The following is a 25,453-nucleotide window of genomic DNA, read 5'->3' on the forward strand; positions in this document are numbered from 1 at the left end:
CCATCGTATTTATCCTCCATATCCAGCTCCAGATACGTATGCTTCACATGCTAAACTTTTCTCGCAATCAAAAATTCAAAAGTGATAGTAATGATGGCAGTTTTGTGAATAAAGTCAACATGGAAGCTCTTAAGCTATGAGATAAGCCAAATAAGACATAAACGAAAGAGTGAATGAATATGTTCAGGTGGTGTTTGGAACTTTGGGATCGAGTTGGGGGTGGGTCCCACCATTACGTGTTGATGATGAATAATTGTTTGTTTATGATGTTTGCGTGATTGACGTTGAAATCCACATTAATCAAATGAATGTGTGATTTACTTTCTTTGGAGACAGATCTCTCCGAATCTTACTTACTACAAGACTAGAGAGAGAAAGTATGACAAGAAAGAGAGATGTAATTGGCTTCCTAATTCCCCACTCAAAAGAGAAGTATTTCGGTGTAATTGATATAAAGTCACCGTATGTAACAAGTATATACGTTATAATATAAGTAAAAAAATTATAAAATATAATCGATATATAGTTATATGGTATAACAAATCTAACATATAAAGGTATTATTAGACGATATATTTATATTAATAGGATATAGTATTAATAATATCTTCTCATATTATAACACATAGACTGGTTATACCACGTGTCAGTTATATAAAATAATTTCTCATATAAATAGATGTTCTTAATATTATACCATAAGAGAGATAAATATGTCATCCAACCATATCTTTACATGTTAAATTGATTACATATTATATGATGATGTGACGATATATCAATTACACATAATATATAAAAAACTAATATAATAATAAATTATTAATTAATATTTATAGATTTTTCAAAGCAGTAGGCTCTTAACCAAGTCTTCATCCCAACTCCAAACCTGACCCACCTTGTCTCCTCTTTCTCCTCTCTTTCTATTCACTTTGGTCAAATTTTCGCATACAAGAAAAATCTCTTTGATCCGATCCCCATATCATCACCATCATCTCGATCACCTTTCGACTGAAAGCTTGCATTCTTTTCGACCGTTTGATCATTTGATAATTAATCATGATTACTACCATAAACGTGTGCCGCTTTCTTTGATTATTTTTTCGGATATACAACAGGATTTGAACATAAGATTTTGTTGGAGTTATATGACTCAATAGAAATCATAAATGTGAAATGTTTAAAATGTGATATGACCGTCTGCAATATATAAGATAAGTGGGTGATTTATGTACTACTAATAGCACCTCACGCCCGAATAGGACTTGATCTAGCTCTCACCCGAATAGTTAAAGGTGGAAACTATACTGATAATGGACCCACGATGGTACATAACACACGAGATATATCAGTATCGTGGTTTCTTTGATGCATTACAAAGCTCAAATCGGAGATGGAATGGTTGTGACTTGTGATGACCCAAATTCATGTACAATTAACTGTGTGGGTCCCAATTTTGAAGTCCTAATAGGCTAATATGAGTGATTGGGTGGCTGAAATAATAATGCACTTAGATTTAGGACTTGGATTAGGATCTGTGCATTAATTAGTTTGAAGTGAAGGACCACTTAACCTAACTACCTTTTTGCTTTATTAATTGGATCCAATGATTTTGGTCTCTGGGTCTTTCTCACTCATGATCAATGGGTACTGGTCTTGATCATCTGTCTTGACTCTTGAGGAGGTTAGCAAAACCAGGCTAAACAGCTGGGATTCTCATTACATGGGGCTCAAGGAGTTGGTCTCACTCTCACTTAAAAACAAAAACGTACGTACTGAACTCTGAAGTAATCTTATCATGTACATGCATGTGTACCATAAAGGTTGAAAGAGTTCATACAGGGCTGTTGGTTGGGGACACAGGACACTGGTACGTGGCTCATCAACAATAATAGAAAACATTTTACAAATTGATGTGGCAGCCAAAATAATTAATGTTAGGCAGATTACACAGTTTTCATTACTTTATAATGAATTTTTGTTAATTGATGTACGTGATATTATATGATAACTGGTCATGTTAATTTAGCTAGGTAGTGTTATTCGCACTTTTCTTATGAATATTCTTTTGGGATGTAGCGTTTGAAGTTTATTATATACATGTTAAAAAAAAGAAGACGTAGCAAACCCCAACTGGAACAGTTTACTCCCCTTTTCACAGCACCAATAGTACGTAGTAGCTAATTAATTAGCTAACAAGGTTGGCAACCAAACCCAAAACACAAGCAGTTGGACATAAAAGTTGAAACATCAAACATGCATGCTACAGGAGAGGGTTAAGCACAAACAAGGCTTTCTCCACTGATGAAGGCTTAAGCATGTGAGGCTGCATCATCTAATTGGTCCCTCTCTATTTGAACAAAATTAACTCTGGTAGGACCCGCGCACATTAGGGCACATTGGGTCCACCCCTCATTTCCAAGTTTTGTGACATTAAAATTGGACAATTTGGACCTACAACATCAACTCTCTCTCTCTCTCTCTCTCTCTCTAGATTATATATAGAAGAAGAAGAAAGAATTTTTTTAAGTATAAGTAGTATTAGGGTGGTAAGAGATTTAATTAATTAGTCCAATCACAGTTTCAAGTCTGTGTTGATTAATTAACAACTGTCTGGTTAGCAATGGGTTTCTTCTTGTCCTTGTTGTTGTAATGGTTTCCACCATGTAATATAAAACACTTTTTAGAGGCCTTAATCATGCTTTTTTCACTTTGTCGTTGATTGAAGTGATGCCAATATTATCGTTTTAAGATTGCCCAAATCGCGAGGGTGGCCCACCAAGTTGTGCTTGATTATAAAAATAGAAAATTGAACCAATGACAAAAATGACAAACAATGTAATTCCAATTTTTGTGAATTAAATTAAGGAAAGAGATTATTTCAGACATGATCCTATCATGTTAGAACTCCATTAACTTTCTAATCACCTTTGTTTCTTTTCGCAACCATTACTTTGGAAGCATCCAAAAAGGATAAAAAGATAACCCCAATGTGACTTAGTTTTCAAGTTGGAAATCCCTTTTATGGATATGTTTAGCCCATTTTTTATTAATTAAGCAAAATCCCAAACAATGTGGGTGTGACTCAATGAGTCCCTCCATGTATTCCAAGTGACACTACCTACTTCTTTTTCAATAAACAAATGGTGAAGGTTGGGTGGAGTTAGCTTTAAGTCATGTGAAGTGACTCTCTCTCACAATTATTTAACTAATACCATACAATTAGAGCTAACCCTAGATTACAGTCTAGAATGTTTATATATAAAAAACAGCATTATGCCATGAAGTCCAACAAACTTTCGAGTTTTAAAATACATAATTGGAAGTCCGTGAAATGGGTTTGGAAAGAGGGGACTCAGTTTGGTCAATCAATGAGACAAAATTAATGTGCTTTAATTTGGTTGCAAAAAAAAAGTGAGAGACACATAGACGGCTACACAAACACAACCCAAATAACATCTAACCCAAACACATGCATATATAGCTGGGAGACACCTGCACATGACATGACAAAAATGCATTGAAAATACTAATTAGATTCTGCTGAATCAGTTCTCCTTTAGTGCCACAAGTTCAATGCCACAGGCACAAGGGTTTTACCAAGTCTATCTACCTTGTTGATTTGACCACTACTCTATTCCTTTTCAGTTTTCACTTAAATTCTTTTATTTTTTTTCTCTGAATTTTTCTTGTCACATTAGTTTTTGATTCATTTACTAAGTCTTTGGCCCGACGAAAAGGGAGCAAATGAAAAGGGTTTAATATGCCACAAACCTACATGTACTTAAAACAATTAGACAACAGATTCAGAAGCTACTGTTTCTGAACATGAGAATCTAGCACAAGCCAATATATAAATAGGAACCCATATTCATAAGCATGTGAGACTTGGTCTTTGAAAAGGGGTTTAAGCATTTCCTAATCTACATTCTACATGATGTGCTTATTTAAAATCAAGAATCCCAGATAAACAATACCCATGAATTGTGCAAGAGTTTTGTCTCTTGGAAAGCTCCATGTGTATGCATCTGTCTAAACCATAGACTTCAAACACAGTTCAAGACAAAGTTAATTGGGCGTTGATTAAAAATTGAGTTCAATTAAGATTCCCTCTTTTTCTTAATAATAAGCTAGCTGAGGTGTGCTGCCTCATGCCTGAGGTGTGCTGGTTTGGGCCAATCTAGTCCCAACAAGCAGATAACCTAAGACGGTGTTTATTGGTCCATATTTTAAGGGAACAGCGTTTTCCATGGTTGTTTAAACCAATCTATCAGTTAGACTTGGACTGAGCCAATTATCAAGTGTTAGAGAAGATTCTGCAACAAGCACCATATGGCCATATAGTTCATGTGGACCCTAGGCCAGTTTGGCAGTGTCTGGCCATGGCATAGCACCAGCCATAGTGGCCGAACTCCGAAGTCCTTTTATAAATATTTTTACAATTTGAAAAAAAAAAAACACTAATAGAAATAAGTGAAATAACTTTAAAATTATACTCTACTTTTTTAAAAAATGGACTCAGAAAACCTTTCTTTTTCAACCAACCTGCCTCAAATGTCGATGGGCTTGTTTTTTACAGGCAGCTGTAATTTCCACTCTCATTGGGATCCTCTGTAGTCTGTCCTAAGCTCCTTTATCTCATAACTTAACTAATCTTTTAATTATAAAGTGATAAGTGTTTTATAAGTTTATAACAGACCCTATGGCTTAAAAGATTTTGAGTATTTGTAAATGTCCTTTTAAAATAATACCCTTTTCCCATTTTATTAAACAAAAATATGAAGGAAAATAATTGCCCCCTCAAAATCTCTTCCCCACCCTTCTCCATCCATGTCCATGCCATGACAGAGATCTGCAGCCATGGCTCCCTTGTTGAACTTAATATCTCTATTTATTACTGTGTTATTTTATATGTTACCCTTTATATCTTTCTGTTAATTTTCTCCAGCCCCTCTCCCTTCTACCTTCTACCATATGAGATTAGAGCTTCTCAAATTAGATTAAGTTTCAAGTCTGAATAAGAACCAAATACAATATTTTAAGGCATATGCAACAATGTATAGACAGATTCATAATGTACACATAACACACTGCATGTTTTTGTTTTTACTTTTTGCCGGCGTTGAAAAAATTGAACTCTCTTATTTGATAAATCATATTCTGCGTTGACCTCACACTTATCAAAAGGGGGGGACCATATCTAAAGTCTTCGCAAGCTCTGTTTACCATGGTTCAAGATTGTAGGCAACATTGAAATTTCCTCATGCCCATCTTTTTTCCCATCAACTGTTAATTTTCTTTTATAAAATAAAACCATTCACATTACTCACTATACCCCAAAGGAAAAAACTTACCTATGCCTTGAAGAGAGATAGAGACAATAGTCGAGAGAAAGAGAGAGAGAGAAAAAGAGAGTGGAGATGCGATGTGATATCACATGGCCGATAGATAAGTTCTTCTCTACCCCAAAAATTGTCCATCATTGATCACCAGACTAAATGGCTTAGCTAACCAAGAGGAGAAAAACACAAAAGAAAATATAACTTAACTAAAAAGGTCAAAAGTATACATCACCAGAAATTATATTAACCACGTACTGGAAATCAAGTCGGGTACTAGGATCAGCACACAGGGTATCAATTACTGAAAAATGCACAACACTAAACCAAAGGAACCAACATATTATTACAGCTTAAAAAATATGTTTGTATTGACCACATGAACATGGAGCAGAACTAAATGAGAAGCTTGAATCTTATGAAATTTCTACAGATGCCTTTTCTAATTGCTAGTTTTACAGAAGCAAATAAAACATACCATAATGAACAAGAATGGGGCAACCTATAAGAGAAAAATCTCAAAGAAATACAAGACAAGCCTCTATGTGAGCAGAAGGCGCAGGCATTTGCATGGATTGATATTGAAACCTCTGAAATAATAAAAAATAATCCAGACACCTTTTCAGCCTAGCTTTTTATCTGATCCTTTGAGGTTAAGATTGAACCATTTCTTTTTGGATGACTTATCCTTTCCATCAGAGCCTCCATCTTCCCCTGGGCTCTCAGCCTTTGAATCTTCGCCAGGATTCTTGCTACTACTTCCATTACTTAAACCACTTCCACCCACACTATTATTGGCTGTTTTGTTGATAGTGAAAGAAGAATGGATACTGTCTCGCTGTTTCAGCAGCTCATCTACCTGATTTGTAAAATGATGAGATCCAATCAACAACAGAATGAACGCATACTTCAATATATTAAAACATTTTAATGAAGCAGGACCAAAGAGCTCAAGCCTCTACCATCATCAAACAATAATAGTAAAAAAGCTGAGAGAAGACAACAACACAGCCTTCCATTGTTTAAAACATAAAGGGGTTGACCCTAGTGTAAGTGGTCTCTCAACCTTCATTTTGAGCAGTGTCCACCTTGAACTATAGGAAAATGTCCAATAGCCCTTCTGTCTGCACTATTAATCACATACCAACAAATACATGACTTTCACACACTGATCCAACCTCTAAATCAGTCCTCACACCTACTGCTACACACTCCATCTCACTTGCCTCCTTTTCCATTTTTGAACCCCTCTTTGTCTCCAACCAAACTACCTCCCCCCCACCACCACCACCACTAAATCCAGCCACGATTCCCATTCCCCACCCCTCCCTCCACCTACCACCACCGTTCTCTCCCTCCCTCTTTTCCTCTCCCAACATAGATAGCTTCAAGCTTCCCACATCCTATCTGCCTCTCTCCACCATAAATGAAACATTTTTTATCTTTTATAAACCAAAATTTGGGTTTGGACCAGAGGTGAGGATTGCCAAAACCAGACCAGAGGGGAGGTGAAAGACAGCAGCCACCCACATCAGCTCAAATTCAGAGACATATAAACAAAAAAGGATAATTTTCAATTGGTTTATTTTTCTGTGTTTTCAACTTTTATTTAATTATTTATTTGTATATGATTTTTTCCATAACCGTCAATGTGTCCGTTAGCATTTGCTAGATTGTGTGGAAGGCTCAGGCATTTTCCCACAGTTTAGGGAATCATTGCTTAATTAGAAAATTGAGAGGCCACTTTGACACTACTGTCAAACTTCTGGGATGAGGATTTTATATAACAAAACATAAAACATCAAATCTAGAAGCATGACTTGGAAAAAAAAACATAACAAAGTTCACAAACACTATTGAGAGAGAATTTCTTATTAATAATGAGCTTGTGTGTGCATATGCGTCCAGGATTAACAGCATCTTACAAATTACGAAAACTATGAGTAAACAAAACTTACAGATTGCTTTTCCTGGGTATATCTGTTGGTCACTTCTTGAAAGCGTGCCAATGCCTACATAACATTACATGAGAATTGTAAAAACAAAGGCGAACAAATGCTATTACAAGTCACAGCTAAAAAGTCAGGATCAATACCTTCCTGTACTCTGTCTCAAATTGGCGAAGCTCATTTCTCTTTCTTAAAATCTGAGCCTCAATCTCTCTAAGCTTCTCTGTCGTATCCTCGTATGACCTTACACAAACTGCCTCAATTGTATAGGTAGCAGTCTTAAAAAAATTATCTCCTGAAAAATCTCAGCTCAAGTTAGTTAACAGGATAAGCAAAAACAGAAAGCAAAAGAATAAAGAGACCAAATCAAAGTTCAGACCATATACGGCAAATATATGAGTGCCAGCTTTTAGTTCTGAGACTTCACAAGGTTGAAGACCTTCCAACCTCTTAAAAAAGGCAGCTTCAGGATCCTTTGCCATAGCCAACTGCACCACCACATGGATACATCATCAATTTGAGCCATAAATAAGAAATCTACTAAACGACCACTTCTCAGCCCAAGTAACAGTGGAGAAAAAATTTTAAAAAGAAAAGAAAATTAAGATCAAGCATACCGCATTCAAAGTTGAATCCATTCTATATACTTGAAAATGCAGAAAATACATCCCTGCAGATGTTACTTTGCCTGACTTCTCACTATCTTCCTGTACAGAGAGGCAATGATAATCAAATTTACTGAACTCATATGCAAGTTTCACATTTTAGAACATAACTGGTATTGATGAAACAAAAACAAAAAATAATTGATACCTAAGGTGGTCATGAAAGCAAATAAAAAAATGATATACAGTGAATGACAACTTGCTAAATAAAGCATTGAGAGAACACTAAAATAGCTTATAGAGTATTGGATGCTGAAATCTGTGGAGCATTGGTCTGAACTCCATCAAAACAACTCATGAAAGAAGATTGCAGTGTGACACTCCTGTAGACTATCCAATATAGAAAGAATCGAAATTCAATGCTAGCACTTAGCAAAAGACAGAATGGAATGGTGTATTATTCTAATTCTTTTGAGAAAAAAAATAAGGTTTCCATTATATGCTGCTTCTCAATTAAGATCACTGTTTATGCAGGTATCACTTGTTCCCTCGAACAAAAATCATAGAAACCTATTCCAAATTCAAATGCTAAATATGGGAGAATGTTCATGACAAAGATCAGAAGCTGGTTAGGCAATTAATTTCATAAGAAGTTCAAGGGAGTTTGGTGACCATTAGAAGCATTCAAGCAACGTGCGTGCATGTGCATTCTCAAAACACTATAAAGAGGGCAAGGAGGAGCTTAATCAGATTTCAAACACATATGAAAAAGGTGTCAAATTCTAAAGCAACTCCACCAATCATAAGGTTTTAAAAATAAACTGACATGGAGAAGCATAAGAGAATAGTATATAGTACCTGTAAGGCCAGACCATAACCACCATTGACATCTTGCTCAAAATAAAGCAACTGGAAATTACAAAAATTTGATTGCAAATGTTAGTATTGCACTGGTAATATTTACAAAACAGATAAATTGAGTGCATGAGAGAGGGGAAAAAGGGGGGTGGGCGGAGGGAGAGGGAGAAGGAGAGAGAGAGAGAGAGAGAGAGAGAGAGAGAGAGAGAGAGAGAGAGATGCTTCATGGTTCATAGTCATCAACAGGATGCAGAAATGGATATATGCACCTTAAATTTGCTTTGTGCAGTTGAAGTAACTCTTACTACAATCCCCGACTCAGCTTGTTGTTCATTGATTGTTACACCAAAAAAGTGGGCACATTGTTTCTCCACCTGCAGTGAATCACAAAATAAGTAAAAGAGATACAACAGATTTAGTACTGTTGCAATATGATAAAAACTTAAAAAGCAAGAAGCACCTTTCCACTAACTGATGTTCCTATTGGGAGAGGTCTGACTGTAACGGTACCATTAAGAGCTTCTTCAAGTACATTGGCGGAAATTGTAGTCTTGATAGGAACACCCAACTTGCTATAAACAAATAAAATGAATATCAAAAGACAAAAGGATTCTAAACACACAATTATATCTAACAATATATTACCTGAAGAGAGCGGCAAACACTGTATTGACAGTTCCAAGATTCGACAAGTCAATTTCCATGTCCATTCCATCAGCATCAAGAGCCTGAAAAATTTTTAGAACTGATAAGGATGGAAAAGGCCTAGTCAAGGAGGTATAGTGGGAAATGCCTAATCAAGGATTCTAGGGTGTGTGTTCGGTAGAAAGGGGGTTTATGGTGGGCAATGCCTAATCAATGATTCTAGGGTGTGACCATATTATTTGTAAAATGGTTGATATGTCTAACAGTGGAGTGCTAGATCATTGAGGATCTCTAATACAAATGATCAGAGATAAAAACATAAAATAAATATTTTTCTTCAGTTGCCTCATTTATGCATGTTGGTCTATTGTTCATCTGAGGAAAAGTAAAGATGTCTCGGCATGCTTGACCGTGATATTAATAGAGACATGCCAATAGTAATATGCTAAATAGAACTATTTGAATGATTTAGATCAATGTATTGTACCATAAACAGAAGTGTAATAAAATGGACCTATGTTGATATAATCATAGAGAGAAAATCCATATCAATAAGAAGTGTTGAAATGAATCCAGGTATTTCCACAACATTAATTCTGAATTTATAAAACATGTCATTCTTCCTTCGTGCCACACCTAAAATGTTACATGTGAGCATGCACAAGAATGAAGAGTGAACAGAATAAGAAAAGCACCTCAAAGCCTGCATTGTCATATTGCCTCCTCTTCTCTGGGTCAGATAAGATGCTATAAGAAAATGCAACCTCCTTGAAATGTTCTGAAGCTTCAGGATTGCTGGCATTCTTGTCTGGATGATACCTTTCCATAATTTGGTTCAAAAAAAGGTTGTATGTGAAATATGTCTTAGAATAGCATTGTAATTATTATCATCCCACTGAATGAATAGTTATGTAAACTTATTTTTGAAAAGAAATAGTTACGTGAACTTAAACTTTAATGTATGCAATAAAACCATGAAAAACAAGAAAATATTGCCTAGAATTACAGTTACATTCCTGAATCAGGGGTTTTCTTCATCTACTGAAGGGAAGAGAGTAAAAAGAAAAGAGAAGTTTCTCTTCAATTCACTTGGCAGTTCCCAAAGAATCTTCCTCATAATTATATCCTCATTGAGCTAGAATCAAGCTCAACAGTAAACCTCATTGCTACCATTTTACAATCACAAGATATAAAGCTAAATATAAGAAGAACTAAATACACCCAACAGGAATTCATGCAAAGCAAACTAAATATTTAATTAAAATAAATAAAAATTGAAGATGGAGAATTTGAAGAAGAATTGAAATAATAAATTGAACTTACTTGAGAGCAAGCTTTCTATAAGCGGTTTTAATTTCCTGATCAGTTGAATCCCTCGAAACGCATAAAACCTCATATGGGTCTCGCCGTATTGCCGGTGCCGATGTCCCTTCCAATTTTGAACCCATACCCATCTCTCTCTTTCTCTCCAAATAAAAGTCTACTTTACAATCTTGAAAACTATAGCAATCTCCTCTGAACCAGCCCAGTTGCACTAATCATGGTAAATCAAATTCAAGAAGAATAAAATTTCATGTAACTTTTTTCTCACCAAAGCACGCTATTCAAAGCTTTATTGGATCGCTCTATATTCTGATCTCGGGAAATCAACAGAAGCAATAATGAGATAACTGTAATGAACAACAAGTCAAGGCCTTGGAAAGATTTGATCTATCCCAAACGATGCCTAACTGATTGACTCACTGAAAGAGAGAAAAGCTTAGGGTTTTAAATTTTTGTAGAGGGACACCTGAACCATGAGCTGGAGGAGAAGACCCAAAACACTTTCTCTTTTCCTTTCCCTTTTTATTTTCTTTGAAAATACTTTTTTTTTTTTGGTTACTTCTTTAAAAAATTAAAAATAGTTGCAGGCTTTCTCTCTCAGTCTCTCTTGGATTCGACCCTTCCGTAAGATTACGTAATTTCTTTTTTTCTTTTTGTGGCAAGACTATTTCTTTTTACTTGCTGATGAAGGCTACATCATATTACTAGAAAAATAAGGCCAAAAAAACATTAATAAAAACGAAAGTAGACAAACTTAGACTATTTGGCCTATTATAATAAGGGGGATTCTTAGCCAAAAAAAAAAGATGACAAAATATCATTATCCTTTTTGGAAAAGTGGATTTTAACTTAGATCTATTTCAATAAGATGGAATAAAATATCATTAAATTAATCATTTTTTAGGTCAATTAATAGTTAGTTGGTAATTTCTCCTAAATTTTAAAATTTATTGTTTCTCCAAAAATTGAATAATGTCAATTTAAACTTTTTTTAAAAAAAAAATTTATGTGTCTTTTAAACAAATTTCTCAGTTAGATTTTCACGGTAATTGAGCAAAACTATCACATACTTATTATGGAATATAATAAAGTTGAAGCTGTGTACCAGGAGGCTTTGAATCTAAGTCAAATTTCTAAACTTGGATCCTTCGAGCTTGAGTTTAATCTTTCAAGCAAAAAAGAGAAAAGAAAGAAACTTGGGTTTAAACTTCCATTTGAAACTTGAAGCAAACATAATTTCTTACTATAAAAAAAGAGTAGAAATAATTTTTTTGACATCAAATTTTGTTCTTAGTCTTTGGATATCCTGCCCTAGTCGTATTCCAAATTATCATAAGATACACAAATTGCAGGTAAAAATGGAATTTCATTTTGGGATGGGGGGAAAGGATAAACTATAATACAACTAAAATCAGTATTTTATATGTTTTCATCGTTTTCTTCAATTTTGTCGACGATGGCTATCATAAGTGGTCGGCAACCGCCACGCTCTCAATAAAAGGAATTCGTTAATAAAGTGAGGCATGGAAAGTGGCAAGAAAAGAAAACTAGAAAAGCGTGGAAGCCTTTATAATAGCTTTGATAATCCCAAAATGCAACACCTCATTTGCATTAATCCGAGGAAGTAAAACGGTACAAATACTTTGCGAGATCCCCATGGCAATGTAATAATATGCTTCCTTTTTTTTTTTTTCTTTTTATGGGAAGAACATTAATGATGGAGAAGAGTTTAAGAAAATTAGGAAAATTGAATTAACTATGGAAGTGCATGTAATTACAAAGCCGTGTGTAGGTGGTGGAGAGGTGTCCAGATCCATTTGCCATCAGTTGTTGTCTGATGTTAAGCAGTAGGTGTTGGAATCAACCCTGATTACCTTGGTGTTATAGGATCCACAAAACCCACACTTATGGTACAGCCAGTGGAAGGGTGCCGTCCCCTTCTTATCACAGTCATTGCACAGTATGTCCTGGAGCACATCCAAACGAAAAATAGATGTTTTTCAGCTAATGAAGATGATAACGGGCCAAAGCTTCTGGGAGAAAAACGACGAAATAGTTTACCTGACAGCGGTCCCTGTATTCTTCTGGGAGTTCCTCAGAAGCCAGTAGTGCATCAAGCATGCCAAAGTATACCTAAAAGGAAGTCAAAAAAGAAAAGAAACAGTGATGAAACTTCTAAGTTCTAACCCCATCAAAAAGACATTGACATCAAGGGGAATAAGAAAAATCATGTAGATGATTCATCTTACAGAAGTAGAGTGGGGATTTCCAATATAAGAATGAAAAGATATGTGTCATTACCGCCATATCTCCCAAGGATTTGCTACAGATTGGGCAGATGTAGTGACTGCAAGTGTATGCCTACAATGGATACGGGAATATAATTACACATCAATCTTTCTTCACACCTAGTGTCCTTATATTATATATAAATATTTGGAGCAAACATGAGCAGGAACCAAAGAAAAGTGACCGAAGTAAAAACTAACCTGGAAGCAAGCTGAGTGCATGTAATGGCCACAAGGAAGAGCTCTCACAGTTGCACTTGATGTGAACAAAAAGTCACAGCAGATGGGACAATTTATTTCTAGACCTTTCTCCCTACATTTGTGGTCTAGTAACTTCATCCCCAGGCAACAATTGCATGTCATGCAATGAAAGAAGTCGATACCAAGTCCCTTCCCAACACGACATAAATTGCAGGAAGGACAATGATAAACTGTCCTGATATAACAGAAAAGAGATATGATAAGAAATCCATATTTGCAATCAAAAGTCCAGATTCATAAATAGATCAGATGTAACATCCAGAAAATTAAATGATAAAGATGTATAGTATATATCTATGTTTGACTCAAACCAAGAGTTCCCCACCAACACAGTTAGCATTCCATCAGGTTATGTATCTCAAAATGCTGAATCCGAGGAGAATTCAAATTAATATAACGTAGTTCATTAGAGGGGAAAGTTCTGATTGAAGTATGTACCTTTCATCATCAAAAAATTTGCAAATACTACAATAGTACTTTGCCATCGAGAATCCACCACAGGAAGGTGTATTGCACACTGGTCCAACAGGCTGAATTTTCAAGCAGCGCATACACATCATTTCAGATACAGCCTTCCTGCAAATTAATTGAAATAAACATGAACCAATGCCCACTCATAATCAAGCACAAATAGCGTGTCCTATCAATAAAAAAGAAATCAAGATTATATAGCACAAAGTTACCGATCCATTGAATGGTCGCTCACGTTATCATGGCAGAACCTGCATGTAAATAACTTGCCACAGCAAGCAGCTCGGATTTTGCAATTTCTTTTGTAATGCTCACATCCAAAGACTTGTTTCTCCGAATCACAAAATGACGGTGAACATCCAAGCAAATCTTCACCATTTGAACCTTCAACTGCTGCTGCTTGAGGTGACTTCTGCTGAGAGGCTATCCAGCGACTATCATGACCCATTGCTTGATCAGAATAAGTGAAATGCAACATTGATCTAAATGGTTGAAGATAAGTTCATGAAATGGTTAAACATGAACATACCTGGTCATTAGATTTTGAATAAGATATGCTTTTCTTCTTGGATCAAGAGTTGAATCCCGAGAAACCTTTCTTATCTCTGATTCAAGCTCATTCTGGTTCATCCTAAATATATCTTTCCATCCAGGTTTAAATTTGTCATCACTGTGTTCCAAGCTCTCATAGGCGTCTACACCTGAAACAATAGACGTGAAGTGCATAAGAAAGACTTCTCCGGAATGTTAAATTTATTACACAATAGAATGTTACGGATCTCAAGAAGCAACGACTCTGCCTTTCTCACAAATGCACAGCCTATATAGATGAGCAATTTTTTTTATTGTTGAGAACCAGAATAGTAAATTATGGAGAATTTATAACCAGGCAGCAGTAACAAAAGTATAATACAGACCTAGAGATGTGCTACTTTCCACTGTTGCTGTGTGTGAAGATGCAGCAGGAGTTCCATCCCACCATTCATTGAGCCACTCACTGAACATAGTATTTTTGGTTGCCTGCTTCCAAGTGTCCATCAGTTTATTTTGCTCTTCCTGAGTAAGAGCAGCAGTTACCCATGGCAACATTGATTGAAGAACCTCTGCACCTGTCGTACCAATTATTCTACCAACAATTGTATCTTGTTCTTCCACAGAAAAATGTCTATCAAACAATGGCCACAATTCAAGTTCTTCACGGAAAACATGTTGATCCAGTGTCACTCTAATGGATTTGCACATACCCTGAAGCTTCGTGGCTAGCTCATTGTACTTTCTCAATGTATCATTATGCTTGAAAGAATCAAAGTTAATTCGAGTTGACTCATCAGACATAATTTTAATACTCATGAATTCTTGAAGTTGTGCAAGCTCAGAAAGAACAGAAGAAATATCCTCAAACAGTTTCTCTTCCTGCCTGTGATCCAGAGTGTAAGCATGGCTAACATTATGAAGAGTCTCTCTTGATTCTAATGCTGGAAATACAATATCATCCTCTGCATTACTATGAGCTCTATATAGACCCCATAACAAACGAAATCTACCAGTAAACTGCCTAATAAAAGTCTCATTACAATCATTAAGCTTTCCAGATTCAACATCCAAATATTCTAAGTCTTTACGTATAGCTTTATGGAATTTAAATATATTGTCAATAGGTCGTGTTGCAGTTGCACTACTAGTGTCAGTAGAGCTGATATCTGTTTCCCAGTTAAAAAGACTGGAGTTCAGCGAAGGAGCAGAAGGATTAAAAGATAAGGCACGAAGAGATTTTGCTGCTGCAAGAGAACCCACTCCTAAATTACTTTCATTTACTCCTAACCCCGGGACACAGCATGTCTGGTTACTGCAAGATATTTGAAGGGCATTTACACTTTCTCTAGGCTGGCAAGCAACAGTTTCTACCAATGATACCAAGTTTACATTCTTGACTGGCCTTCGATTATTATCTGCTCCATCTGTTTGAATGCATAAAGGCCTTTCCTTAGTGGAAAACATAGAGGTGCACAAACAGAATGGTTTATTGCTAATATATTCCTCGGTTTCAGTCTGTGTCCTTTCAGGACAACAACCAACTACACTTGAAGACAAACAAATGTTTGCAGAACGACCTTTGCATGCCCAGCCAGAAAAAAGAGTAACCAGTGCTGAATCTGATGCTGGAGCTGCATTCAGATATATCTGCAACTTAGAATAAAAACAAATAGAAGGGTATGCAAATAGCATGCAGACCACACCGTTTGTTGAAATAGCAATAACAATATCAATAAGTTGATAACTGATAATGAACCTGCTATATAAATATTTTGAAGAAAGGAACTTGCTTCTTCTTCACTAAGTGATCCTACGAACCATGGCAAGACACACTCAATCAACTTCAAGGGCATCAAACATAAGCTTTGATACAGAAGTTGTCGCTGTCTTTTGGGGCTACAATGCTTACGAGCAAGTGGAAGAACCTAGAAATGCAATGTACTCAGAAGATGGCTTTGAGCAGAATAAATGCTGATCAGAATGACAACATTATTAAAGCACCGTGGATAGACTACGATCACAGTCACAACACCCACAAATAAAAAGTTTCAGAAAATGCTCTAATTAAAGATCTGCATTCTCAGCCAAGGTGTGAAAAAATTATGTGAAACAGACATTAGAATCTCAAAATTAAAATACTACATTCATGTATTTTCCAATCTTCAATTCTATTTTTATACCAAACTTCAATCATTTGGAAATCCCCAAAGCATCTAGGTTTCCAGATATAAGAAGATGTCTAGAAATGTGCAAAATAGGGTAGCCTCTCCCTCCCCATCATAGGCAAGCTCAGCTCCATGTCATATTGGAAGTGGAAACAGCACTCACCTGAAGTTCCTCATTCTGGAAGTGCTTCAGTATGCTATCTATTATCTGATCAGCATGAGAGCACAACTTCACATAAAATTCAGAAGTATATGAGCTAGCTCCTGTCCTCTGGATGCTTTCCATGAGGTGCCTAAGCTTGTCAAATTGAATTTCTTCTTCTGCATGCTCCTGAGCAAAAGTGAGTTCTGCATCTAGAGCAGGGAATATAACTTTGTCCTCAGCAATGCTGCAGTTAGAGAGGTAAGAGAAACTCATTTCATAAAATGTAGGCAATCATAAGATACCCAGTACAAAAGGCATGTAATTGTTTGATGGCTTTCTATAATACCAATAGTTAGTGCCCTTTCATAGATATACACCCAAAAAAAATTCAATTGCATAGAACCCATGAAGGCACAAAGAAAAAGCAGAGAATCTATTAAATTTCAAATTATAAGATATCATACACTACAATGGGAATTATCTTCTCAAAACCTTGCATAATTCATGGAATTCAACATTTGAGTAATAAATAGAATTTGATTCAGATATAGACATGAGGTGGCAAAATACAGTTCATGAATCAAGCCATTATACAGACTAAATGATGGTCCACTACTAGTGTCAAGGAAGAGAATGTTTTCCATTGAAGGACAGAACTTAATGCATTAGGAGTATGTCATGTCTGCAAGAAGAGGAAAAATCAGAGGGGGAAAAAAAGCGCTAAAAACCACACCTATGAAAAATACAAACTTCTGCAATGAATTGCAACCTCTTGTTGAATGCAGACAAATCAGAAAAATCTCCAGAAAGTTGTATCCTCCTAGCTGCCTCGGCTATGTCGTTCAGGTCTCTTTTTATAGCATTGTGCCAAAGCAGTATTTCATCGATAGGATTTGAAAAGGTGGTACTGGAATGGTCAGATTGTAGCTCCGTACGTTTCCTTTTACATGTCTTGGAAGATTGGCAAGGGCAGTGCCCCTTCTTTCCAGAATCTTGAAATTGGCCCTTGGAACTATATTTGCAATCAGAAACTTTTACCCCTTCCATCCAGGCAAATACAACCTTCACATCATAAAACTTGAAGTCAACGTAACCTATATTTATATTTTCTAGATAACCATCCAAGAATGATATGCCATGAAAAGGAACCCTCACCTGCTGCAGAAGCTTCTCTTCTGGTATTACCTTGCTCAAGTACTTGCACATATCCTGATGTTCATCAGATGTTATGGAGGAAGCGAGCCATGGAAGAAATTCTGCCATCATGTTAACAGGAATACTGCACAGAAATTGCCACACCAAGGATGCCTGCTCTTCAAATGAAAACTTCTCAATAAGCAACGGGAAGACCTGCCAAATCCAAAAAAAAACAAGCTTAACCCAGAAAACTGAGCGGATTTCTCGAGTATCCAAAATACAAAAATAAAAAATAGTATGGGACACCTTAAAACGAGTGATGCAACACGATAATATATAATTGATTTCAGTACCACACATATTTTTCAGGGAAACTATTTTCCAATTCTCTCTTTGCTAGTAAAAAATAAGTACCTGTTCCTCTTCCTTGGACATATGCTGGCTAATTGATGTTTGGAGGGCTCCAGTACAAGAGGCCAACTCTCTCCGGTAGCTTTCCTCATTTTGCACATTGGAGTTTAGCAGCTCAAACCACTGATCAAAAAGAACACTCTCTCCCTCGTGTTCAAGGGAATAAGTTCGAGCCACATTCTTCACGCGTATATCTAGAGCTGGAAAGATGACCTACAATGCCCAAAGATTGAGACAGTGTTCACTTGGCAGGTTAAGATTTAACCATATATCAACACAACTCCTCATATACAGAAGCTTCGATTGAATAGTTATACAATACATACATGATAGAACCAGAAATGAAAACCTAAACAAGTAAAAATAAATCAATAATTAATAAATTTAATAATATAATAGAATAATAAACGAATGCTATTTATGAAATTTGAAACAACTACAAGACTACAAGTACAATGTCACAAATCAGACTGAACCGGAAACACACCTCGTCCTCCGCATTGCAGTGGTGCTTATAAATAGCGCGAAGGAAGTGGTAGCGCTGCAACAAGGGGTCGATGTCGGCGCCACTGGCTTGGCTGGTGGCGAAGGCCATGGCGGCTCGGTGGAGGCCATCGAGCTCGGAGCGAATAGCCTTGTGGAACAGCAAGAAGATGAGGATTGGCGACTTGTGCGCCGAGCTCTTCAAGCAAGTCTTAGAGGGCGAGGGATCGAGCGGTGTGAGTGGGCCAGCCATTACCGCCACGCCTCCTCCACCGCCTGGAAATGGTGCCGCCATTTATAGAAAAGCGACACGCGTCGATTGGGAATGTGATTGCCGATTCAGATTTCCAAAAACCCTAGGATTGCCTGTGTTGCAAGATTCATACACGCACGCTCTTTTCCTGTGGCCTGTGGGCTTTGTTTGGTTGGCTGTTTCTCTCTCTTGCCTGTGTGTACGTATACTTGTATGCGTAATGTGTGTGTTTCTACTGTGACTTGTGAGTTGGGAGAACAGAGAGAACGGAAAGCACCAGAAAATTTTTGCAATAGATAAGGGAGGGGACATTTTATAGTTGTCCACGTGTCGCTAACTGGCCACGTTGAACAAAGCAAAAGCCACCCTACTATTTTTTTTATTTTTTTATTTTAGTAATCAGTATTATATAGTAGTAACTGTAGTATAGTACACGAGCTCTCCACGCGTGAGTAACCCTCCACCACGGCGTTTTTGGACTGTTTGATATGTCGCTTTATCCACGAAGCATCCACTGAGTAAGGATAGAATCGGTGGCCCAGGTGGACCTTAGCCGTATAAACGTTAAATGATGGTGACAAGTACTCAAGTAGCATGGAACTTTTCTCAACATAGATTTTTTTTTTTCTTTGGGTATTCACCGTATTCTCAACATAGATTTATTGATGATGGATTAATATCCAATTTTGATTTAACTTTTTTTTTTTTGTAAGACTGATTTAAAATATTTACATCTGCATTTTCTTACAATTTCAGGATAGTCTACATTTGCATTGTCTTAACAAATTTCTTTGCTCATTATTTTGACATTAGCCATTTCCATCTTACTTTGATGAGTCTTATACACTAGATATGAGCCACACAACAAAAATAAAGAAAAACTACATGTTAGAGATTATTTTCTTACCTAATATGTCCAAATTTCTATATTATCATTCAAGATGTTGGTCATATGATTTAAGTGTCCATAATACTAACAATTTTTTTAAAAACTTAATACTAATGAAATTATCAAATTGAGTCTATTGATCAAAAGTTGTTTCTTCACATTATATGAAACGAAATAACACTCTCTTAAATTTCATAAAAATTTTGAATTTTGTATTTCATATTATAGATTTGCTTAAGTAAAAATAGGATAAAAGTATATGAACAAAAATTATAATAATTATTTATTGTATGAATTTCATATGTAACCTCTCACATGTTGTATTATTAAACCAAACAGGCAAATGAGTTATATTTAAGCACTCATATATATTTCGAACTACCTGCATTAATTTTTATTTTTTTACAAAAATAATCTCATATTTCGTCTTCAGGATTGATACTCATATTTCTAACACACCTTTTGTGACGCCCCGAAACTGGGAACACCACAGCGGCACCCGTCTTAAAGATCCTGAGACTATAATACCCCTTACCCCGAGTATTATATTCTCAAGCTCTCTAAAACGAGTTAAGCCCTTTTTATTGAAGAACCCGGGTTGGATCAGAGTAGTAAAAAAATACAACGGAAGAAATTACTGAAAATGCCTCATATTATAAATAACAGTAAAGAGTACCAACCCGTGAGGGTTATGTGTTTCAAATACACTAACCCTAATGCTACATAATAAAACAGTAGATAAACAGATATGTCAGGATAGTCCAACCCACGCCAGAGTGATTCAGTCTTCAACAAAGTGGTGCAACAAATTGGACTCATGGATAGCCATTGGGATATGCCACCTACGAGGATGAAAGAGAAACACCACCACGGATCCAAAGAAAGGATCTAAACCAGATAGCAAGACTGAAACTGACAAGCTACAAGTGCCACACCCACGACCTCAATCTTGGTTTCCAACAACTGGATTATCTGCACTCACAAGAGTACAGTAGGGGGTAAGCGTCACATACGTTCATCGCTTCCCCTCGAGGGAAAATCCTGGTTAGGTTTGAAACAATACTCGAAAATATAGGATTTCAAGGAAAACAGTTTAAAAGCAATGCACACCCAAAAACAGGGTATCAATATCAATAATATTGTAACCAAAGCCAGTAATGATAAAGATAATTATGCCAATAATCAGTGAGTAAAACCTTTGCATGCTCATGCATCTTTTTCAGTGAAAATCCTTCCTGTCACGTGACATAGTTCAGAAACATACCTGCGACCGATCACATACAGGCCAACCACCAGTATCGGAAATTCAACCACCACCTCGATACTGTGGTGAGAGTATCCATTTACCTGGTAATACCACATTGGTTAGCCTCCCTAGAAGGACATTCGACTAACCAGTCCGTACTTACCCCTCCGGAGGTTTAGGGGATCGAAACCCAAGGTCACAACACGTGCCCGTTACTCTCAGGTCGTCCAAGGTATCACACAGAAAATCACACAAATATGCCATACAAAAATCATGCACATTCTCTGTGAAAGACATTTTCATATACATATAGTACGAAAATAGGCAGGAAATCCAATAACCGGGATATGGTACCTTCCCCCTACCTGTTTTACCAAAGTGTGTCCCTTGCCTGATCCCTTTCCTGTGTCTGGGTCCCACTTGTACCTGTTGGGAAACTGGAGATCCGAATCCGACGACAGCTATTAGGAACGTACTAAACGTACTCTCAGCCTTGTCTGTTAAGACCAAGTAAAATTTAGAGGTTTGGCACTAGCGTAACTTGCTAGGCTTCTCTAAATTCTTGATCCGGCATGACCCTGCTCCCCGAGGCAGACAGTCATGTCAGACCGTGTGGTTTCTAAGTTTATTTTAATTTATTGTCGAGGAGGTTGATCAGATATGAACCTTACAACGTGACCAGGTCAGTGCATGGGGAAACTGAGGGAGCTCTGGCTCAGTACCCAACGCTTGTATGCTCATGGACTGACCTTAGTCATCACGTTATTTGGTTACCACTGATATGGCCTCAATATTTATTAAGTTTATTTAATAACAACAGTTAAACGGTGTTTCGTCTATAACCACCACTTAAACAACAGTAAATTAAATAAGCTGGGTTAAGGGTATACCTGTTGAAGACTTCCCACGAGCAGAGTCTCGGTACTACTAGACTTGCTAAATAATAAGATTAAAATAGCCTAATTAACAAGAGATTTATTTAACAAAATTTTAGCAGAAATTCGACAGGGATCAAGAAATTACCTATGGAGCTCAGAAATGATTTTTTTTTAAAACTTCACCAAAACATAGCCTTCACACTACTAGAATTGAAGAGCTCGTCACCACGATCGTGTAGGCGAAATCGGATCGTCGATCGGAGCTCCAGAACTCAAGATAAACTCAAAACAAGATTGAAGAAGAGAGAGAAAGGAGGAGAGAGGAGAGAGGAGAGAGAAACTCTCTCTTGGGAAGCGTGCGGCTGAAATGGGTGAAGAACCAGCAAGGGTGCGGCATTAGTCCTGATATGGAGCAGAAGCTTGATAGGATGTTTATGAACACTGTGGCCACTGGCCAGCATGCTTGGGCACCCTCATCTGGTGTACTTCCGTCTGAAAATCAAGAAGCATCGAATGGTGATGATATTGCACTCGAAGGTAGTGGTGACTCCGATGATACTACTCACACAATGGAAACCACACAAGTTACTGAAAGTTCTTCAGGGAAGGGAAAAAGAAAAGCAACTGAAGAGAAGAAAGACAAAGGAACTTTTACAAGAAGGGGAAAAGTAGGAGGTGCTGCGAAATTGTCGCAACAAATTGATCGAATGGTTGATGCAATTGAAACTAGGAGTACTGCTACTTCAGTAATGCACTGCACATGATACAAGAGTATTCATGTCAGTTTTACAAAATGATGCTTTAAACTTTCCTAAACCTCCAAATGGTAATATTATACTTTCAATATTATAATGTTGAACTTTCAATTTTATAGTTTAAAATTATAGTATAATTAAACATATAATGTATTTGACAGGTAAATATTATCTTGTGGATGCTGGGTATCCACAAATGATTGGGTATTTGGGACCATATAAGGGTGAACGATATCATCTTCCAGATTTCCGCAGGGGTAGCCAACCAAGAGGTTCTAGAGAGATATTTAACCACGCGCACTCTTCCCTTAGGAGTGTCATTGAGCGTACTTTTGGAGTATGGAAAAGAAGGTGGAAGATTTTAAGGGACATGCCCAATTACTCGTTCACGAAGCAAGTTAAAATTGTCATTGCAACTATGGCACTTCATAACTACATACGAAGGCATGCCAACCGTGATATACATTTTAATGAAAGTGAGGATGACCCAAATGACATCGTAAGTGAGGAGGCAGATCAAATTGAGGATTATCATATTACCCAGGGTTCGGGAGCACAAGAGATGGAGCAACTGAGAAATAACATTGCTACAAGTTTAATTCGTGCATCCATTTAGACGTTTTAATATGTATTTGTTATTATTGCCAATATTTTTAATTCTTATTTTACGTTGAAAAAGATGTCGAATGTTAGTTATAGTTTTTTGTTAGATAATATTATATAGTTATGTTTTCAAATATCAAACAAATGAGAGACGTGTGTCAGTTTAGACCTCATACATATTAACATGTAAAATGAAAAACTATTAATTTGTAAAAAAAAATTGAAAAACAAGCAAAAAACACTTTTTTTTTGCCAAACAAATGAGTAAAAAATATTTTCAACTATAACATGTCAATTTTAGTCATTATAAACATCCAAAGCACTTTTACATGAAAATTTACCAAACAGTATTGCTTTGCTTCACAGCTACTTTTACTTCACAGCACTTTTGAAAACACAATTTACCAAACACTAAACTACTTTGTTTCACAGTTAGTTATACTTCACAGCAGCTTTAATTCACAGCTAATTATTTTCACAGTATTACCAAACACACCCTTATAGGAAGGCTTGACTGAGTCAACTCGGTCAACTCGTTGACTCAGTGGGTGGACTCACCACCAACCGTCGCCACGTGTCAAGTGGAGAGGCTGCCACGTGTCGCGGGCCATGCAGCTGGTTGCACATGCAGCCGTCGGATCAGATGGGCCATGCGAGATCCAACGGCCCAGATCGTACCACGTGGCGCGATCTGGTATTTCCTATTTTATTTTCTTTTTCCTATTTTTCTCAACTTCAAAAATTAATTAAAAATAGCTCGGGACTCGGAAAAATACCCCGAAAAATACTACGGACTCGTATCGACTAGTACTAATTAACTATGAGGTCAAATTACCAATTTGCCCTTTAGAAAAATTTCAAAAATTTCAAGCTCCACAAACTAAGATAAAATGCTTTTAAAAATGAAATTTTGGGAAATTCATAAAATAATTTTCCGGACTCGGAATAATACGAGACTTGCTCCGTTGGGTTCGTGAGTAAAAGTACCACCTTCTAAAGGTCTAACTTGGGTCAAAACTCTAGTCAAAGTTGGTCAAACAATTAAAACTTAAGGTGAAAAATACGATTTTCCGCCAAACAAATTTCTAGAAAAATTCTAGAAATTAAAGAAAAATTCCAAAATAAATTTGAAAAATTTTGGGTCTCACACCTTTTTTCTTAAAAGAAAAATAAAAAAGTCCTTTTCCCTTCTATTGGAACAAGCTGGAGTCACATGAAAGTTGAAACGGACATGGAGGACGTGCCAATCTTTGGGTGTCACGTGACATACCCGTGTGGCCGGTCACAGGTTCAATCTTCTCCCACAGATTTGGAGATTCCAAGACTGCTAGGCTGGCTGTGTTGCTTGGGACCATCGATCAAGATGACACGTACGTATGTCATGATATGCATATATATAGTTGTAAAACCAAAAAGATCCTTCCTCTTTTTCTTTCGTTGGAAAATTTTGTAAGGTATATTTAAGATCGATAAACTCACATTAATGTACACAGAAATTTACAAATTACATATTTTATTTTTCTCCAAAAAGGAAAAGAAAAAAACAAGACAGCTAGCTGCTAATTATAGCTTTCAATTTTTTTTTGTTGGGCGGAGGAGGGAATTTAGTTATCCTATGATTACCTAAATTATTAGGTGATTTATTAACGTGATTTAGAATGAGTGGTGGTACTAATTAACACAACTAGCTAAGTAATGTGATTAATCAGAACCCTTAGATGTGACACTATAATTCTTCATATCATGAAAACATGTTTTCATCCGATCAGCTTGAAGTTGTAGAAAAATTATTCTGTGTATCCAATACACCGTCACGTGATGTAAATAATCTAATGTGACATAATATGAATGTATGTTATTAATATTATACCATTCTAATATAAATATAATGTCTAATAATACCCTTACACGTTACATATATTGGTTATACCACATGACGGTATATCGGATATACACAATAATTTTTCAAAGTTGTGGCGTTTTAATAATAATATGCACTTTTTCCAAGCAGATCGAAAGTCCTGAAAAATTCTTTGGCCTTACCTCATTGGAACTAATTAATTAATTAGAATCATACTTATTAAAAAGTCTCCCCCATCCTAATTTATTGTGCATATAATTTTCATTTTAGTTTTGGGTTAACTTTAACAATGGTTAGTGAAACAATATTCTTTTGATCGAGAACGACAGCATATATGATAAATGCATATATTTT

At 36.4% G+C, this 25,453-nt stretch overlaps 3 protein-coding genes and 1 long non-coding RNA gene across 9 annotated transcripts; 1 reads left to right on the forward strand and 3 right to left on the reverse strand.

Moving 5' to 3' along the window:
• Positions 1-5,660: 5,660 nt before the first annotated feature.
• ARG1 (Chaperone DnaJ-domain superfamily protein) lies at positions 5,661-11,258 on the reverse strand. The gene is made up of 11 exons (XM_086231432.1): positions 10,720-11,258; positions 10,092-10,215; positions 9,397-9,479; positions 9,212-9,323; positions 9,021-9,125; positions 8,752-8,802; positions 7,906-7,995; positions 7,668-7,776; positions 7,435-7,583; positions 7,298-7,351; positions 5,661-6,198 (listed from the first exon to the last, which is right to left on the reverse strand). The coding sequence occupies exons 1-11, from the start codon at positions 10,848-10,850 to the stop codon at positions 5,962-5,964; spliced, it is 1,245 nt and encodes a 414-aa protein (XP_086087558.1). The 5' UTR covers positions 10,851-11,258; the 3' UTR covers positions 5,661-5,961.
• A 1,040-nt stretch (positions 11,259-12,298) lies between these two features.
• LOC147295479 (zinc finger protein BRUTUS-like) lies at positions 12,299-19,117 on the reverse strand. 5 transcript variants are annotated; one of them, XM_086232147.1, is made up of 14 exons: positions 18,619-19,117; positions 18,135-18,344; positions 17,739-17,933; positions 17,317-17,645; positions 16,602-16,827; positions 16,030-16,198; positions 14,657-15,904; positions 14,269-14,440; positions 13,952-14,173; positions 13,707-13,844; positions 13,209-13,443; positions 13,021-13,080; positions 12,781-12,852; positions 12,299-12,686 (listed from the first exon to the last, which is right to left on the reverse strand). In XM_086232147.1, exons 1-14 carry the CDS (start codon positions 18,907-18,909, stop codon positions 12,543-12,545), a joined length of 3,711 nt encoding a protein of 1,236 aa, XP_086088273.1. In that variant the 5' UTR covers positions 18,910-19,117; the 3' UTR covers positions 12,299-12,542. The 5 variants fall into 5 exon arrangements, 4 of the variants coding, with proteins under 4 accessions (XP_086088273.1, XP_086088274.1, XP_086088272.1 ...); XM_086232148.1 differs by having other exon boundaries at positions 17,353-17,645; positions 17,739-17,957; XM_086232146.1 differs by having other exon boundaries at positions 17,739-17,957.
• Positions 19,118-20,390: 1,273 nt separating this feature from the next.
• On the reverse strand, positions 20,391-22,225 carry LOC147295480 (uncharacterized). 2 transcript variants are annotated; one of them, XR_015120784.1, is made up of 4 exons: positions 22,026-22,225; positions 21,893-21,938; positions 21,368-21,428; positions 20,391-20,728 (listed from the first exon to the last, which is right to left on the reverse strand). It is a non-coding gene; the product is annotated as an uncharacterized LOC147295480 (long non-coding RNA). The 2 variants fall into 2 exon arrangements; XR_015120783.1 differs by having other exon boundaries at positions 21,368-21,439.
• A 62-nt stretch (positions 22,226-22,287) lies between these two features.
• On the forward strand, positions 22,288-23,365 carry LOC147295481 (uncharacterized). The gene is made up of 3 exons (XM_086231265.1): positions 22,288-22,555; positions 22,638-22,706; positions 22,797-23,365. The coding sequence occupies exons 1-3, from the start codon at positions 22,288-22,290 to the stop codon at positions 23,249-23,251; spliced, it is 792 nt and encodes a 263-aa protein (XP_086087391.1). The 3' UTR covers positions 23,252-23,365.
• The last annotated feature ends 2,088 nt before the right edge of the window (positions 23,366-25,453 follow it).

The sequence above is a fragment of the Dryas octopetala genome, chromosome 2, assembly GCF_963921425.1.
Source record: "Dryas octopetala chromosome 2, drDryOcto1.1, whole genome shotgun sequence".
In the NCBI taxonomy this organism is placed as follows: domain Eukaryota; kingdom Viridiplantae; phylum Streptophyta; class Magnoliopsida; order Rosales; family Rosaceae; genus Dryas; species Dryas octopetala.

Excerpts from the sequence above, each read along its gene's own strand:
- LOC147295481 (XM_086231265.1), top strand. The coding sequence starts at position 22,288 with ATGGAGCAGAAGCTTGATAGGATGTTTATGAACACTGTGGCCACTGGC. Across the intron at positions 22,556-22,637 it reads AAGAAGGGGAAAAGTAGGAG|CACATGATACAAGAGTATTC; the intron begins GTGCTGCGAAAT and ends AGTAATGCACTG. Across the intron at positions 22,707-22,796 it reads CTTTCCTAAACCTCCAAATG|GTAAATATTATCTTGTGGAT; the intron begins GTAATATTATAC and ends TGTATTTGACAG.
- ARG1 (XM_086231432.1), bottom strand. The coding sequence starts at position 10,850 with ATGGGTATGGGTTCAAAATTGGAAGGGACATCGGCACCGGCAATACGG. Across the intron at positions 9,480-10,091 it reads ATGACAATGCAGGCTTTGAG|GCTCTTGATGCTGATGGAAT; the intron begins GTGCTTTTCTTA and ends AAAATTTTTCAG. Across the intron at positions 7,996-8,751 it reads GTTATGGTCTGGCCTTACAG|GAAGATAGTGAGAAGTCAGG; the intron begins GTACTATATACT and ends CTCTCTGTACAG.
- LOC147295479 (XM_086232145.1), bottom strand. The coding sequence starts at position 18,909 with ATGGCGGCACCATTTCCAGGCGGTGGAGGAGGCGTGGCGGTAATGGCT. Across the intron at positions 16,828-17,316 it reads GAAGTTTGTATTTTTCATAG|CATTGCTGAGGACAAAGTTA; the intron begins GTGTGGTTTTTA and ends CTCTAACTGCAG. Across the intron at positions 15,905-16,029 it reads TCAAAATATTTATATAGCAG|CTCCAGCATCAGATTCAGCA; the intron begins GTTCATTATCAG and ends ATCTGAATGCAG.